At 41.6% G+C, this 18,680-nt stretch overlaps 2 protein-coding genes across 15 annotated transcripts in view; one reads left to right on the top strand and one right to left on the bottom strand.

Moving 5' to 3' along the window:
• The window catches only part of ppp1r3cb (protein phosphatase 1, regulatory subunit 3Cb), a 273,775-nt gene that overhangs the window by 216,469 nt on the left and 38,626 nt on the right, over nucleotides 1-18,680 (top strand). The window lies entirely within an intron of this gene.
• hectd2 (HECT domain containing 2) overlaps nucleotides 1-18,680 on the bottom strand; it is a 95,313-nt gene that overhangs the window by 59,616 nt on the left and 17,017 nt on the right. Inside the window, exons 4-5 of the mRNA XM_059947532.1 lie at nucleotides 13,557-13,646; nucleotides 11,698-11,762 (exon numbers count right to left, since the gene is read on the bottom strand). Of these exons, the coding sequence (XP_059803515.1) occupies nucleotides 11,698-11,762; nucleotides 13,557-13,646 (155 nt within the window). The remainder of the gene's footprint in view (nucleotides 1-11,697; nucleotides 11,763-13,556; nucleotides 13,647-18,680) is intronic.

Raw genomic sequence — 18,680 nt, 5'->3', positions numbered from 1 at the left:
TGTCAAAACTTATTATCACCAGATAAATCCAGCTGAGTTTCACTTGAGCTAATCTACTTCAAGTAACATAAGGTTCTTTCACAGCTAAAACTCGAGATGTTGAAAGTAAGAAAGACAGGACAGCAAGGTAATCTGTCAGGAAGTGAGAGGGAGATTGGCTTAAAGCAAGTGATTCTGTTTAAATTGGTAAAATGGTTTATTATTGTCACGTACTGAATTATAGGGAAGATCTTGTCTTGTGAACTGTTCATACAGATCAATGTGCATGAGGTAATACGAGGTAAGACAATCACAGAATAATGTATTCTCCTCCGGCATCCTGACAGCAACTTACATACCATCCGCGCTGACTATAATCAATCACTTGAGATACTGCATGATGCCATCACCAGGTAAGAAACAGTCCGCCCCAGTGCATCATAGTTGGGGATTTCATTCAGGCTTATTTGAAGAAAATCCTACCCAATTACCATTCGCACCAGAGGTCCCAACACACTATACCACTGCTATACTAGAACAAGGAAAGCTTGCTGTTTTATGCCCAGACTGCATTTTGGGAAGTCTGATCACTTGGCTGCCCTCCTACCTGCATTTTAGCAGAGGCTAAAGAGTAAGGTTCCAGAGATTCGGACAACTGAGACGTGGTCATGGGGGTCAGAGGAGTGGATATACGATTGTTTTGAGTCGGTGGGCTGGGCTGTGTTCAAGGACGATTGTCATAGACTTTATAAGGATGGCTGTAGACAAAATTACTCAAGTTGTTCCCCAGTCAGAAGCCCTGGGTAAACCACAATCTGCTGTGGGCCCGAGCAGAGGCATGGAATTCTGGTGAGCACGAACATTGCAAGTGGTCCAGGTACACTCTTTGGAAACAAATCTCACAGGTGAAGTGGCAATCCTGTACTAAACTGGAATCAATGAAGGATGCTCGACACCTGTAGTAGGGCTTGAATACCATCACCTCTTACAAAGTGACAGCAGGGCTTCCAGATGAGCTCAATGTTTTCAATGCTCGTTTGACTGTCAAAACACGGAGGAGCCATCACAAACTCTCACAGCCCCTGATGACCCTGTAGTTTGATCCTCTGAGGCCTACGTAAGAGTATCCTTCAGGAGGGTGAAAGCATCCAGCCCAGATGAGTTACCTGTGCAAGTACTAAAGACCTGTGCTGATCAACTGGCTGAAGCATTCATTGAGATCTTACACTTCTTGCTTTGGCCACCTAAGGTATCCCCCCGCTTCAAGCAGGCTTCAATTATACCTGTGCCTGAGATGGTAACCTGTCTCAATGACTATCATCCAGCAGCAATAATATCCACAGTGATGAAGCGTTTTGAGAAACATATCAACTCCTGCCTGAAAGTGACTTGGATCCATTACAATTTGCCAACCAGAGCAACAGGTCAACAGCAGATGCTAATTCATTGGCTCTTCACTCAACCCTGGAACATCTGGACTGCAAAGATGCCTACATCAGGATGCTCTTTATTGACTACAGCTTAGTATATAATACTATCATTCTATCAAAGGAGATCAATAAGCTTCAACACTTTGGCCTCAATACCCCCTTGTGCTATTGAATCCTCAACTTCCTCACTTTCAGACCCCAGTCAGTTTGGATTGGCAACAATATCTCCTCCACAATCTGAATCAGCTCAGGTGCATCACAGGCTGTGTGTTTATTCCCCCTGTTCTACTCGATTTTTATTTATGACTATGTGGCTAAGCACAGCTCCAATGTCATACTCAAGTTTGCTGACAATACCACTGCCAAAGGTAAAGGTGGTGATGAATCAGCATATAGGAGAGAGATTGAAAATCTGGCTGAGTGGTGCCACAACAACCACCTCTTACTCAACATCAGCAAGACCAAGGAGCTGATTAATGACTTCAGGAGGAGAAAACTGGAGATCCAAGAACCAGTCCTTATCAAGGGATTAAAGGGGGAGAGGGTCAGCAACTTTACACTCCTCACTGTTATCACTTCAAACGACCTGTCCTGGGCCCTGCACTTACGTGCAATTACAAAGAAAGCACAACACCTCTACTTCCTTAGAAAATTGCAAAGATTCTGCATGACATCTACAACTTTGCCAAACAACTATAGATGTGTGATGGAGAGTATTTTGACTGGCTGCATTACAGCCTATATGGAAACACCAATGCCCTTGAATGGAAAGTCTTACAAAGAGTAGTGGACACAGGCCAGTTCACCATGGGTAAAGCTCTCCCCACCATTGAGCACATCTACACAGAGCATTCTCACAGAAAAGCAGTATCCATCATCAGGGACCACCACAACCCAGGTCATGTACTCATCTCACTATTGCCATCAGAAAGAAAGCACAGGAACCTTAGGACTCACACCAACAGGTTCCTGAACCAGAGGGGATGACTTTACTGAATTTCACTTGCCCATCACTGACCTGTTTTCACAACCTATAGACTCATTTTCAAGGACTCTTCATCTCATGTTCTCAATATTTATTGTTTATTTATTATTATGATTTTTTTTCTTTTTGCATTTGCACAATTTGTTGTCTTTTGCAGATTGGTTGTCCGCCCTGTCGGTGTGGTCTTTCATTGATTCCATTATGGTTATTGGATTTATTGAGTATGCCTGCAAGAAAATGAATCTCGAGTTGTATATGGTGATGTGTGTGTGTGTGTGTGTGTGTGTGTGTGTGTGTGTGTTTATTTATTTGTTTGTTTGTTTGTGTACTTTGATAATAAGCTTATTTTGAACTTTGAAGTGTGACAGTTGGAGAATGTGCTGAACAGGTACATGATAAGTTGCAAGGTTATAACAAGATAGACTGGAAGGTAACGAGTCCATATTATTGTAATAAGGGGCAGTTCAGTATTCTTATAACAGTGGGACAGGAGCTCAGTTTGAACCTAGTGGTATGTGCTTTCAGGCTTTTGTATATTTAGCCTGATGGGAGGGAAGAGAAGAGGGAATATCCAGAGCTTTCTTGGATCACTTTTCCTACAAAATTTGACCAGGATCAGATGTTTGCCAAAGCTTCTGTTGCTCCTTGGATTGCTGTACATACAGCCTCACCATCAGGTACACCACTGGGCCACTTTTGCAACACTTGACCTTTAAATCAGCAGTCACAATGAATTTCCTTGGTTCCATTTCTTGTCAGGGCGGCACCAATGATGCAAATCATATTTCCCACAATGCAAGAGGGTCCTTTGCCCTAAAAGTAATGTGTTCACCTCTTCTTTAAGAATATAGTATTAGGCCAAGGGGAACAGTTGTTTTCTACACTGGTGGGAATAACAGTGATGAAATTGCAAGATTGACTTTACTCATATTACACTGATAGCTTGCAAAGATGTTCTTGGAAAGGCCTCGTGTAAAGCTGTTTCACAAACATGCCCAGATGACACTGAGGAAAAATGCACAACAGTTGAGGAGTTACCATGACAACTGTATCCTATGACAATTTACTGTGCCCTTCCTTTCTAGACACTGTGTCCGTTAGTTAGACATGGCACTCCAAAACCTGGCTCCACACAACCCAGGCCCAAGTAGAGAAAGGGAATGTAGTGAGAGCCATTCCCACATTATAATGTAGATGAGCAGAAAATCAGAGCCTTAAGCAATAGCTCTGCTGCTTAAATTGCTTGGGTGTTGTCCTGCACAAACCATATATTGGGTCCTACACAACATGCCGACTATGTGGCCTTGGCTTAAGTAAGTTTAGATGATCAAGAGATGGTGGAACAGGAGGAAAAGGAGGGTGGATGAGAGGAAGAATGCAGAACCTCTTGATCCTGTCAGGGAAAGGCTGATGGAATTAAGCTTTTGGTGAGATGGAAATGGAATGGGATCCTTTTTTACCTCTGAGAGTGTAGCGATTCATACCAATTCATTCACAGCGAGACCTGGACATAATTTGGAAATAGACCAATAAGTGATAGGTAACATCAGTCCTACACAGTGGATGGAAGCTATCATCATTTGCACAATTTCTTTTCGCGCCATGGTGGAGTGGAGTTTGATGTTTGAACAGGTTGGTTCTGTGGTTCTTTGTTTTGTGACAGTCTGTGGGGAAGACGTATTTCAGGGTTGTATACTGTGATAATAAATGTACTTTGAATCTTAAATCATTGAACTTCCAAGTCATAAACCTACCTCTTAATATTCATTACCACTGCCTTCATTGAATACCTGCTGTCGGGATCTTAGAATCTGGGGAGGGATTGGGTGGTGTTGGAGAGAGGACAGATCTGGGGGCATAGCATGAGGGAGATTTATACTGACCAGAAATTTCAGCTACATAGCTGAAAGAGTGAGGCAGAGCTTAGATAATGAATGGAAAGTGACTCACCTCCTCACTTTTCAAAGGCTTTCTATCATCAACAAGCCTGCATGAATGCATCTCCAGCAACATTCAACAGGCTCAACACCATCTAGTGCATGACAAAACAGTCTAATTTGCAGCACAAGCATGTCCCTAAAAGTTCAGTCCTTTTCTGACCAACACACAACTTAGTACGAGTGCTTTGCAGTAAATTGCCAAGACATCTCAGCACCAGCTTCAAACCTGTGACCCTTATTCAGAAGCAAAAGGGCAGCATTTACACGGGAACATTACTATGCTTTCGCCAATTAACTGCACTCATACCTCAATTGTACTTTATTTAACTTAGACTATAAGACATAGGAGCAAAATTAGGCCATTCGTCTCATCGAGTCTGCTCCGCCCTTCAATCGTGGTTGATCCTTTTATCCCCTTCTCAACCCCACTCCCTGGCCTTCTCTCTGTAACCTTTGATGCCGAGTCCAATCAAAAACCTATCAATCTCTGCCTTAAATGCACTGAACAACCTGGCTTCCACAGCTGCCTGTGGTAACAAATTCCACAAATTCACCACCCTCTGGCTGAAGAAATTTTTGCCGCATCTCTGTTTTAAAAAGGAGACCCTCTATCCTGAGGTTGTTCCCTCTTGTCCTACACTGTCCCACCACGGGAAACATCCTTTCCACATCTACTCTGTCTTGGCCTTTCAACATTCGAAAGGCTTCAATGAGATCTCCCCTCATCCTTCTAATTTCCAGCGAGTGCAGTTCCAGAGCTATCAAGTGTTCCTCATATGATAACCTTTTTATTCCCTGAATCATCCTTTTGAACCACCTCTAGACCATCTCCAATGCCAGTACATCTTTTCTTAGATGAGGGGCCCAAAACTGTTCACAATATTCAAGGTGCGGCCTCATCGGTGCCTTATAAAGCCTCAGCATCACATCCTACTCTTGTATTCTAGACCTCTTGAAATGAATGCTAATATTACATTTGCATTCCTCACCCTAACTCAACCTCAAGTTAAATTTTAGGGTGTTCTGCACAAGAACTCCCAAGTCCCTTTTCGTCTCAGATTTTTGGGTTTTCTCCCCATTTAGAAAATAGTCTGCACATTTATTTCTACTCCCAAAGTACACAATCATGCATTTTCCAACATTGTATTTCATTTGCGACTTTCTTGCCCATTCTCCTAATCTGTCTGAGTCCTTCTGCATCCTACCTGGTTCCTCAACACTACCTGCCTCTCGACCAATCTTCGTAACATTTGTAAACTTGGCAACAAAGCCAACTATTCCATCATCTAAATCAGTTACATACAGCATAAAGAGAAGTGGTCTCAACATCCACCTCTGCAAAAAACAACTTGTCACTGTCAGACAACCAGATAAGGATCCTTTTATTCCCACTTGCTCCCTCCTACCAATCAGCCATTTCTCCAACCATATTAGTAACTTTCCTATAATACCATGGGCTCTTAACTTGGTAAGCAGCCTCATGAGTGGCACCTTGTCAAAGGCCTACTGAAAGTCCAAATATACACCATCCACTGCATCCCCTTTATCTATCCTACTTGCAATCTCCTCAAAGAATTCCAATAGGTTTGTCAGGCAAAATTTCCCCTGAAGGAAACCATGCTGACTTTGTTGTATCTTGTCCTGTGTCACCAGTACTCCATAACCTCATCCTTAACATTTGACTCTAACATTTTCCCAACCACTGAGTCAAGCTAACTGGTCTATAATTTCTTTTATGTTGCCTTTCTCTTTCTTAAAGAGCGGAGAGACATTTACAATTTTCCAGTTTCTCCAGCACCAGGCCAGATCATTTTGAAAGATCATTGCTAACGTCTCCATAATCTCTACCACTACCTCTTTCAGAACCCTAGGGTGCAGTTTGGGTCCGGTGACTTTGTACCCTTAGGTCTTACAGCTTTTTGAGCACCTTCCCTCTTGTAATAGTAACTGCACTCACTTCTGCTTCACACACTACAATATCTGGCACACTGCTACTATCTTCCACAGCGAAGGCTGATGCAAAATACTCATTTAGTTCATCTGCCATCTCCTTGTCATTATTCCTCTAGCCTCATTCTCTAATGGTCCTATATCCAATCTCATCTCTCCTTTATTTTTTACATATTTGAATAAGCTTTTACTATCCGCTTTGATATTATTTGCTAGCTTGCTCTCATATTTCATCTTTTCCCTACTAATGATTCTTTTAGTTGTGCAAAAGGAGAACAGAATGGCCCCAGCCACCACACTCTTCTGAAGCCAGGTCAGAAAAATGCTATTGTCACACGGAATTGGCTTATCATTTAGGATATTGTCCATTTGGTAAACTGTGCATGTTTGAATTCCTAAGTTGCAAGATCAATTGCCATTCACAATAGGGGTGTTAAAAGTCAATAAAAATTACATGCTAACGACAGACATTAAATGCGGCCTCAAATTCTGCCCTTGCCTCATCAATGTACAGCTTTTTGCTTGGTACAGGAATTTTGTCGCCCAAGTATTTAGTCTATGCTTTAAATATTGCCCTAACTACTGTATACACACATTTTAATATTAAAATGTTTCTGATTCATAATTCAGAATTCAAAGGTTAATTTTATTGTCAAAGTACACATGTACAATACAACTCAGACACTCATCTTCTCCAGATAGCCATGAAACGCAGAGAAACCATGGGAGTTGTTATTGACAAAAAAGACCTCACTCCCCCCCTAACATGAAAAAGAAACAAAACTCACAAACCCCAAAACTCTCCACCCCCCAGCAGGAAAGAACTACCAGATCATCCACACCCCCCGAAACCCCAAACCCTCAACCCCCTCCCTCGCAGAAAAAACTGCACAATAGCATCAAAACCCCCAACCCCTTTCACACATACAGAAACTAATAGATTCACCCACACCAAATAACACCAATAAACACCAACATCAGACCCCGTCCCCAACTCCTCCCTCATTGTCCACCCACCAATCAGCAACAAGAAAGAAAACACCAAAAACAGAAGGAGACCAATAGAAAGTACAGTTCAATAACCACAAAAATCTCAGAATATCTAAAACATCCTTCTGTCAGCTTTCAAGGAGAATGGCTGCATAACCTCATTCCTTCTGTGAGGTGTGACTGCCACATTGTGTCCGGACGCAAATGCCACCGCCCTGGCTACTGATCCCATGGCCTCCACTGAGGGCGATTGCTGACCTCCTCCATAGTCACCTTCATGCTTCAAGCTTCCTTACCATTTCCAGATGGATTTGTTCATGAACCTGCGCCCCATCTCGGGTCTTTTCCACAAAGCGGTTCATGTCCTCGGTCCTTCTCAGGACTTCGTCTCTGGTCCTCGTTGGATATAGCAGAGCGCAAGATCATTTAACCAAAATCAAAACTGCACATCACAGGCTCCAACACAATCAAGACAAAAAGAACAAGCAGAAAACATAGACAAAGTGAAATAATTGAAAAGATTGTCTAACTGGAAGATACAAACTCGAGGAAATCTGCAGTTGCTGGAAATTCAAGCAACACACACAAAATGCTGGTGGAACGCAGCAGGCCAGGCAACACCTGTCCCGACAAAGTGTCTCGGCCCAAAACATTGTCTGTACTTCTCCCTATAGATGCCGCCTGGCCTGCTGTGTTCCACCAGCATTTTGTGTGGGTTGCCACCTGGAAGGTGTTGCCCGAGGAATGGTTGTTAGCTGGTGTCAGCATTAGCCTGAATCATTGAATCAGAATTATTATTCTGATTATTAATCTGATTCAATGATTCAGAATTTTAGTTCTGAATATTAGTGCATATCTATCACAGGATATTCAGAATATCAGCACAGGAGCATCATGGGGATGTGTTCTTAGCCCTCTCCTCTACTCGCTTTACTTCCGGTGACTGTGTGGCTAAGCACAGCTCCAACACCATATACAGGTTTGTTGTTGTGGGCTGTATCAAAGGGAGTGATGAATCAGCATTCAGGAGCAAGACTAAAACCTTGGCTGAGTGAGCTAATAACAACAACCTCTCACTCATTGCCAATAACCGAGCACTCATGGAGATAACACACTTGACCACTGCTACACCTCCTTCCGCAAGGAAGTTTACATTGCTGGCAATCAGCAGGAGCTCGAGAAGCAGCTGTGATCGGCGCAAAGCTATCAAGGCTGCGAAACAACAATATAGGGAGAAGACTGAGTCAAGATTCACAATGAATAGCACACAAGACTTGGGGCGAGGGCTGCAAACCATCGCAGACTTCAAAGCCAAACATAGTGGTGCCGCCAACATCACGGCCTCTCTCCCCAGATGAGCTCAATCACTTTTACACTCAGTTTGATGTCGCTAACTCCGAGCCTCCGAGGAAAGCCACTGCTACAACCTGCAATGTGGTCATCACCGAGGCTGAGGTACGCAGATGTTTACAATGAGTGGACAGTCGCAAGGCTGCGTGACCGGATGGCATTCCAGGGCGAGTACTCAGTATGCAGCACAACTGGCAGGTGTGTTTACAGACATTTTTAATCTCTTCCTCTCCCAGTGCCCTCCTGCTTCAAATTATCCACCATTGTTCCTGTACCAAAGAAGACCAAGGTAACATGCCTGAACAACTGGCGTCGTATCACACTCACCTCAATAATAAGCAAATGTTTTGAGGGGCTGGCAAGGATTACACCTGCAGCTTGCTATCACCCAAACTGGACCCCCCTACAATTCACCTACTGACATAACCTATTGACAGATGACACAATAGCCACTGCTCTACGTACCGTCCTTACACATCTGGAGAAGAAAGATGTTTATGTGAGAATGCTGTTCCTGGCCTGCAGTTCAGCATTCAACACCATAATTCCATCCAGGCTTAACAGGAAGCTCAGACATCTCGGCCTTGACCCTGCCTTGTGCAGCTGGATCCTGGACATCCTGTCAGATCACTGGCAGGTGGAAAGAGTGAGTTCCCTCACCTCTGCCCCTCTGACTCAAAACACAGGAGCCCCTCAGGGCTGTGTACTAAGTCCCCTCCTTTACTCTCTGTATACCCATGACTGTGTTGCCACCCACAGCTCTAAGTTGCTAATTAAATTTGGCGACGACACTACATTGATTGGCCTAATCTCAAACAATAATGAGGTGGCCTACAGGGAAGAAGTCATCACCCTGGCACAGTGGTGTCAAGAAAACAACCTCTCCCTCAATGTCACAAAAACAAAGGAGCTGGTTGTGGACTACAGGAGGAATGGAGATGGGCTAACCCCTATTGTCATCAATGGATCTGGGGTTGAGAGGGTAAACAGCTTTAAGTTCCTCAGCATCCACATCACTGAGGACCTCACGTGGTCTGTACACACCAGCTATGTGGTGAAAAAGGCGAAACAGTAACTCTTTCACCTCAGACAGCTGAGAAAGTTTGGTATGGGCCCCCAAATCCTAGGAACTTTCTACAGGGGCACAACTTAGAGCATGCTGACTAGCTGCATCACTGCCTGGTATGGGAACTGTACCTCCCTTAATCACAGGACTCTGCAGAGAGTGGTGTGGACAGCCCAGCACATCTGTAGTTGTGAACTTCCCATGATTCAGGACATTTACAAAGACAGGTGTGAGAAGAGGATCATTGGGGATCAAAGTCACCCCAACCACAATCTATTCCAGCTGCTACCATCTGGGAAATGGTACTGCAACATGAGAGCCAGGACCAACAGGCTCCGGGGCAGCTTCTTCCACCAGGCCATCAGACTGATTAATTCATGCTGATACAACCGTATTTGTATGTTACACTGACTGTTCTATTTATTATAAATTACTATGATTACATATTGCACATTTAGACAGATACGTAACATATAGATTCTTACTCCTCGTGTATGTAAGAAATAGTCAATTCAATTCTAAGACCAAGGAACCGATTGTAGACCAGGAGAGGGAAACCAGAGGTCCACGAGCCAGTAATAATCTGAGGATCAGAAGTGGAGAGGGTCAGTAACTTTAAATTCCTGGGTGTCACTATCTCAGAGGACCTGTCCTGATCCATCATATAAGCACAATTGCGAAGAAATCATAACAGTGCCTCTACTTCCTCTGGAGTCTCCAGATATTCGGCATGTCATCAAAAACCTTGGCAAACTTCTATAGATGTGTGGTGGAAAGTGTTCTGACTGACTACATTACGATTTGGCATGGGAAAACCAATGGCTCTGAATGGAAAATCATTCCAAAGGTAGTGGGTTTGGCCCGGTCCATCACGGGTAATGCTCTCCCAACTACTGAGCACATCTACATGAAATGTTGCTGGAGGAAAGCAGGATCCATTATCAATGATCCTCACCACTCAGGCCATATGCTTCTCGCTGCTGCCACCAGGTAGAAGGTAAAAATGCCTCAGGAGTCACACCACCAGTTTCAAGAACAGTTACTACCCCTCAACCTTGAACAAGAGGTGAGAACTACATTCATTCTATTTATAGTGTTCCCACAACCGATGGACTCACTTTAAAGACTCTTTATCTTGTTAGTTCATACGCGTTACTTATTACTATTTCTTTATAGTTGCATTTGCACAGCTTGTTGTTCATTGATCCTGTTTAACAGTTACTGTTCTATTGATTTGCTGAGTATGCACGCAGGAGAAAGAATCTCATGGTTGTATCTGGTAACATGTATGTACTCTGATAATAAATTTTATTTTGAATGTTGGTGGAGAAATTCAATATCCCTCATCGGTATTTAGGTAGGTGAGTGGTTAAATTGCTGAACCAGCAACCAGGCCTCTCACAACTCAGAGATATGAGTCTGAATTCCCAAATGGCAGCTGGTGAATTTCAATTCAACTAATGGAGTAAATTCTGAATTATTAAAAAATCTAATTTAGTACTGACGACAATAAAACCACTGGGTTGCTGTGGAAACATTTGCAACTCAATAATGTCCCTCAAAGAAGAAAGGCTACAACCTTTAACTAGTCCGGCCTGCATGTAACTCCTGCCCCACCAATATGGCTCCTTCAATAGCCTTCACAGTACAGGGATAATTAAGAATGAGCACTGAATGTTCACATTTCCAGCCACATCACATTCTGTGAATGAAGACATTCTTAAGATGTTTGTTTTTCTTATTCTCTGACTGGAAACATTTCCTCTTTGGTGAATGCTTATGTAAAATCGGGCATAGGTCATCGAACAGTACAGCACAGGAACAGGCCCTTCAGCCCACTATGTTGAAGCTGTAGAATGTTGTCATTAAATGATAGGAAAATACACTGCTCTTCCTTGTACATCGGAAATCAAAATAGAATCTCTTGCTTTAACTTTGAAATTACCAATATGATCTGTCAACGGGACATCAAAGCAAGCTCATTTAAAAAATACATGTAACACTTACCCTTTCCATTCTTTCAGGAGACTGTTAATAATGCCTTTCAGTACTGCTTTCTGGATGTCCTGGGGCTAACAATATCAGTTGTGTGAGGTTATTATATATATATATAACCAATTCATTTCAATTACACATACTAGAGCAGCAGATCATTCTTTATATATTTTATCAGAATACATAATCTGTTAATGCTGTATATGGCTACTGAATGTTTCACAAAGACTGGTAAATTCTAAATGCTATAAAGCATAAGCATTCAATTTCAATAGGGCTGCGTTTGGCGAATTGATGGATCAGTATTACTTGTAGGAGGAGGACAGGAACACCTACATAATCTGCATTGGATTGTTTAGCTGCTGGAGTACAGTTGTGTGTCACCTGGTATGGTTTAAGGTAACCATATAGTTGTACCATCCATCATAATCATTTGATAGTACATTAATGAAAGCAATGGTGACAGTGTACTGTAAGTTAATATTTTGCAGTACTCCAAATAATTATAAATAATTCAAAATTACAATACAGCTTCATGGCAAATCTGCTGTATACACCCACAACTACCAATCCCCTGGACAATCAGTGGTTTGCAAGAGGCAACATGAGTCGCATCTTCATGCAGCTACCAATCTCAAATTGCATATTACAATACTGTCTTTTAGCTTTGTGCTGTCTCTGCGGATGCTGCATAACCTGTTGAGAATTTCTAACATTTCTCACTTTGCATTTCCAACTATTTAGATTTACTATGGCAAAGAAGGAGGCTATATCAATAACATACTGGGCTGTCTGTGAGGTTACCCTGTTATAATTCAAGTTTGTAAATAATTTTCCTTCCAATACATACTCAAGTCCCATTTGAAAGGCCAGATTGAATTTGTCTCTACCACCCAGCCAAAACTCAAGAACAAGCTTATGCTCACTGCACAGAAAAAGCATTCTCTTACATTCTCCTTGAATTCCCAGTATCACATTGTATCTGTGATCATGCTCTTTGAACTATCTGCTATTGGGAATGTTTTCCCACTATCTAGACTGCCAAAAGGTATAATAATCTTGAACACCTTTATTAAAATTTTCCTTAATCCATGTTTGATCCAAGGAGTTTAATCCAAGCTTCTGTAGGTTAATTCTGCAGATGAAATTCCCTGAATCTTTCAGCTGTTCAAGCAAAGCTTTACAATACCTTGTTAACGACATTCATATCCTTTCCTACAATGAACGCTGTTAAAGATTCTGTTAAAGATTCAACATAACCGCTGTGTTCTTATACCCTGCACTTTTATTTATTTCACTTTGATGTCATGCATTTCACTTAACGTATCCATTCAGCTTCAAAGAAGAATGTGCTCTGCTCTTGTACACTTGTTAGAATTCTGCCAAATGGTCCACATTGTGTGTTCACCTTCATTTTGCCAAAAAGCATCACATCACACATCTTTTGATTAAATTTTATTTATCCCTTTTCCTTAAGACTGAATTAGGCCATTTGGCCCATTGAGTCTGCTCTACCATTCCACCATGGCTGATTTATTCCTCCTAACCTCATTGCCTTGCCTTCTCCCCCATAACATACTTACTAATCAAGAACCTATCAACATTTTAAATATACCTGATGAATTCCAGCTTATTCTACTGGCTCATTTTTTTACTAAGCTCCTCACTTTCTACCACAATTGTGGTATTTTCTGCAATTCCTAAAATTCTGCAGCTCATTAACATTTATCAGTTAGGTTTTAAATATTTTTCTTTTGTAAGAGTGCTTTTGTATCGGGTACACTAAAGAATGTTTAAGCATCATTATTAAGCAATAAATCTATAAACTTAATTGCTAAGATTTTGTTAAAAGATGCTAATAACATACTCACTGTGCTCAGCAATGCATCATAGACACTGTTGGTAAATTTAACATTAATGCCTGGATCCTCAATTGTATTAAAAGGTGCACTGACATCTCGCTAAGAATTCATGGAAGATAAAATCCAAACACAGTTAAGGCAAAAATAAAGAAGGCATTAATGCAAAATTAATGTTAATTTCCTTTACATGGTAAAAAGAAACTCAAGTATTGGAAATGAGCCAACGTATCTCCCATTTACTCTAATGAACATTGACATAAACTGCACAAATAATGCAAACCTTCAGTACAAGTGAATTTTATAAGATAGAGAACCAATTTTACTTTCATTATCATAAACAACTGACTCATTGTAGAACTTGAATAGTCCCTATACATGGCCAATCATCAGCTTGTCTTCAACCTAACATAATGATAATTCTGAACATACCAGAATTCTTATTAGTCAACGGAAGTACAAGAAGTGAAAATTGAAAGGGTGCACGTTTAGATTGTGTATGAAAAACCTCCCCAATCTATCTGTATAAAATTAGAATCATTATATGAAGGGGCAGTACAGTAACGTAGTGGTTAGCACAATACTTTGCAGTTCCAGCGACCCGGGTTCAATTCCTGCTGCTGCCTGTAAGGAGTTGTCAGTTCTCCCTGTGACCATGGGCTTCCTCCAGATGCTCCAGCTTTCTTCCATGTTCCAAAGATATACCGGCTGGTAGATTAATTGGTCATTGTAAATTGTTCAGTAATTAGGCTAGGATTAAATCGAGGGATTGTTGGATTGCACAGCTCGAAGGACGAGAAGGGCCTATTCCACGTGGTAACTCACTAAATTAAACAAATAAAAGAACTGAAGTTACAGAACACTTGCAAAGCAGAACAGAAGTCCAAGAAATGGATTTCAATTCTTTCACACACATAACTTCATTAATTTGCACAAAAATTCCTGAAATTGCTCAAAAATACATTAAAAACAGTGTTGTGGCATTTGGTACAGAAATAGGACCTGTGTCATTTCCATCAGGACTTATTTGAAGGTCTCCTGGCTTCCATTTACTACTAAGCTGAAGTCAGAGCTTAACGAATTCTGCCCGTGGCAGTGGTGCAGGTTAAATTGGTGCCGTAAAAAGAGGGGTCACATGACAGAGGGGCACAAGATGATCTCTGAATGTTTGACAAAATCCCATGATGATCAACTTCCATTAAGCCCCAAGCCTCAAGAGGTCCCATGCCACTGGGACGAGATGGTAACCAAGAAATCAAAAATTGCTTTTTGTAGCTCAAAAGTGATATGATTTACAGAGTCTGTGAACTGTGAAGGGAATTCCTTGGATACAATTTCCATTATCCTGGACACTAACAGTTGTTCAAGGCATCAATATTTTAGAGAAGAATATTTAAGTGTCATAATGCTGATCCCAGCTAAGATCCCAATTTACTTGTGGCTCGACAGTGAAGCTTGTACTTAACAGTTCTAATTGTTGTTAGCAATGAAGGAAACACACTGCAGTATCTTTAGGTACATAGAGTCAAAAAAAGCACAGTACAGAAACAAGCCCTTCAGCCCATCTAGTCCATGCCCAAAACCATTTAAACTAGCTACTCCCATCGACCTGCACTGGGACCATAGCCCTCCATACCTCTTCCAGCTATGTACCTATCCAAACTTCTCTTAAATGTTGAAATCAAGCTCACATGCCCCACTTGTAGCTGGCAGCTCATTCAACACTCTTGTGACCCTCTGAATGAAGAAGTTTCCCCTTATGTTAATGACTAATATTGGGAAAACATCAGCATGTGCCAAGGTGAATTGTGTATGCAAGTGTCCAGGCCAATTTTCCAGAGTTCTGGATTTCACCTGGAAGTAAGTGCTTTTGATCTACAATCAGTGAAAATACTTTACTGCATGATTTACACTTCAATAGGCCAAAGTAATTTTAGAAGCACTAATTGACTGAAACCAGGTATGAGCATCTGACAGCTGGCAGGAAAAATATATTAGAAATAAAAGTTCAAAGAGTTTTGTGTCCTGGAAAAAGAGCAAGCCAAAGAAGGAGTCTTGGCTCAGTTTAATAAATTTGGGAAGAGAAAAGATGTATTTAGAAATTAGAAATAAAACCTGGACAGGGTTACAGCCAGGATTTCAATGTATCATAACAATTAAAGATCAATTTTCAAATGTGTGTAAAATATTAAGTTGATCCCCAAATAAGTAAGCCCCATGTATTCCAGAGAAATCTGGATGAATCGATCATCAAGGCATAAAGTTGTAGAGTCGTGCAGACAGAAGCAGGCCCCATGGACTTTCACATCCACACTGAGCATCACATACTTGTCTCTACTAATCTCATTTATTAACACTTAATCTATGGCTTTCTGTGGCTTGGTGATTCAAATGATGATCATCTAGATGTTTGTTAATAGCTGTGAGAGTATGTGTCTCTGTTATCCCTACAGATAGTGTGTTACACATTCCAACAGTAATCCAGGTGAAAAAGCTCCTCTGCAGATCTCCTCCAAACATCTCACCTTTTCCATTAAACCTGGGTCCTCTACTTTTAGACACTTCAGCTATATGGAAAAGTTTCCAACCATTTACACTATTTACCCTCACAATTATGAGGCTCCTCATAATTGTGTACATCTCTATCAAATCGAGTTTATTGTCATGTGGTGAAGTTCAGTACATCGAAAAGCCTGCTGCTCACAGGCTCATAGGAACAGGCAACACATTGGATATAAACTATTCATAAAATTTAAACGGGGATCTTGCTCCTCATCCCTCCCTCCAACCACACCCCTCCAGATCCTCCACTACAAGGAAGACAAATCCAGACAAATCTCTGTCCCTGTAAATGAAACGTTCCCTCCTAGGCAACATCTCCTTCATCCTCTCCAATGAACCACCACTTTCCACACTGGAATGATCAGAGGTAGGTGAATTGTGGCCCAATTGTGGCCCATAACCCTGTGTTTTATAACTTTGTACCATGGCCATTCTCTGCCCTGGCTAAATGTGGCCAAGACCCCATATGCATTCTTCAGCATCTCATCTACCTGTACTGTTGTCTTCAGGGACCCTGGGACTTGCACACTGAGGCCCCTCTGTTTCTCAATACTGCCTGGGTCCCCACCATTCATTGTGAATCATCTCACACTTATCAAGATTAAATTCTTTGTCCATTGCTCTACCTATCACCAACTGATTGATAAATTAAGTTTCATTGTATCTGCAAACTTACTAATTGTACCTTCTACGCATATCCAAATGTTTAACATATCCAAGAATCCAGAACTGGCTTGCCCACACAAGGCAAAGAGTAGCTGTTGATGGGACATACACTGCATGGAGGCTGGTGACCAGTGGTGCGCCTCAGGGATCTGTTCTGGGACCGTTACTCTTCGTGATTTTTAGAAATGACCTGGATGAGGAAGTGGAGGGTTGATTTAGTAAATTTGCTGATGACACAAAGGTTGGGGGTATTATGGATAGTGTGGGGGGCTGTTAGAGTTTACAGCAGGACATTGATAGGATGCAAAACTGGGATGAGAAGTGGCAGATAGAATTCAACCCAGATAAGTGTGGGGTGGTTCACTTTGATAGAACAAATATGATGGCAGAATATAGCTTTAATGGTAAGACTCTTGGCAGTGTGGAGGATCAGAGGGACCTTGAGGTCTGAGTCCATAGAATACTCAAAGCTGCTGTGCAGATAGACCCTGTGGTTAAGAAGGCATACGGTGTTTTGGCCTTCATCAACTGTGAGATTGGGAGTTTAAGAGCTGAGAGGAAATGTTACAGCTGTATAGGACCCTGGTCAGACCCAACTTGGAATACTGTGCTTAGTTCTGGTCGCCTCACCACAGGATGTGGAAACCACAGAAAGGGTGCAGAGGAGATCTACGAGAATGTTGCCTGGAGCGACGGAGGTTGAGAGTTGACTTAATAGAGGTGTACAAGATGATGAGAGGCATTGATTGTGTGGATAGTCAGAGGCTTTTTCCCAGGGCTGAAATGACTAACATGAGAGGGCTCAGTTTTAAGGTGCTTGGAAGTAGGTACAGAGGAGATGTCAGGGGTAGGTTTTTTATGCAGAGTTTTGAGTGCTTGGAATAGGCTGCTGGCGATGGTGGTGGAGGTGGACACGATAGCGTCTTTTAAGAGGCTCCTGGATATGTACCTGGAGTTCAGAAAGATATAAAGCTATGGTAACCCTAGGTAATTTTTAAGGTTAGGACATGTTTGGCACAACTTGTTTCTATGTTTCTATATGTCATCATCAGTAAAAGTTTCACACCAATTCCTATGGAACAATACTGGTCACTTCCAATCACAAAAACAATCTTCCATTTTTACCCTATGTCTTCTATTACCATCACAATTTTTGGATCCAGTTTGCTAACTTCTGAACTCCATGGATTCTAACCTTTTGACCAATCTCCCATGTGAGACCTTGTCAAAGCTTTACCAAAGTCCACACAGATTGCATCAACTGCCCTGAACTCACCAAGGTCTTTTGTTAATATTTTGAAAAATTCAGTCAATTGGCTAAACAGGATCTCCCCAAAACTGGACATGCTGATGATCTTAGATGAATACATACTTTACTAACTATACAAAAATCTTGTCCCTAGAACTTCCCTACTATTGACATTAGGAGGAGAATTAAGGGGAGGAATATGGTGCCTACAAGCATGTTATTATGATTGATAAATAGATAGCTAGATGTTTTATTGATCCCAAAGGAAATTACAGTGTCACTGTAGCATTACAAGTGCACAGATATACCAATATACAAATATTAGAAGAGAAGTAAGAAAGAATAAAATATAATTTACCTCAAACAGTCTAATAGAAGGGGGTCATCACTTCCCCAGCTATAGGTTGACTCATTATGGAGCGTAGTGGCCTAGGGTAAGAATGACTTCATATAGCGCTCTTTGGAACAATGCACTTGTCTTTGTTTTTGTCTATTACTAAAGGTGCTCCTCTGTTGAGCCAAGGTGGCATGCAGAGGATGAGAAACATTGTCCAGAATTGCCCGGATTTTCCACAGGGTCCTTTGTTCTACCATAGTCTCCAGTGTGTCCAGTTTGACTCTTGTAACAGAGCCAGCCTTTCTATTCAGTTTATTGAGTC

Source organism: Hypanus sabinus, chromosome 22 (genome assembly GCF_030144855.1).
Source record: "Hypanus sabinus isolate sHypSab1 chromosome 22, sHypSab1.hap1, whole genome shotgun sequence".
NCBI lineage: Eukaryota > Metazoa > Chordata > Chondrichthyes > Myliobatiformes > Dasyatidae > Hypanus > Hypanus sabinus.
Note: the sequence above shows the minus strand (reverse complement) of the source record. Positions and strands in the feature narration are given on the sequence as shown.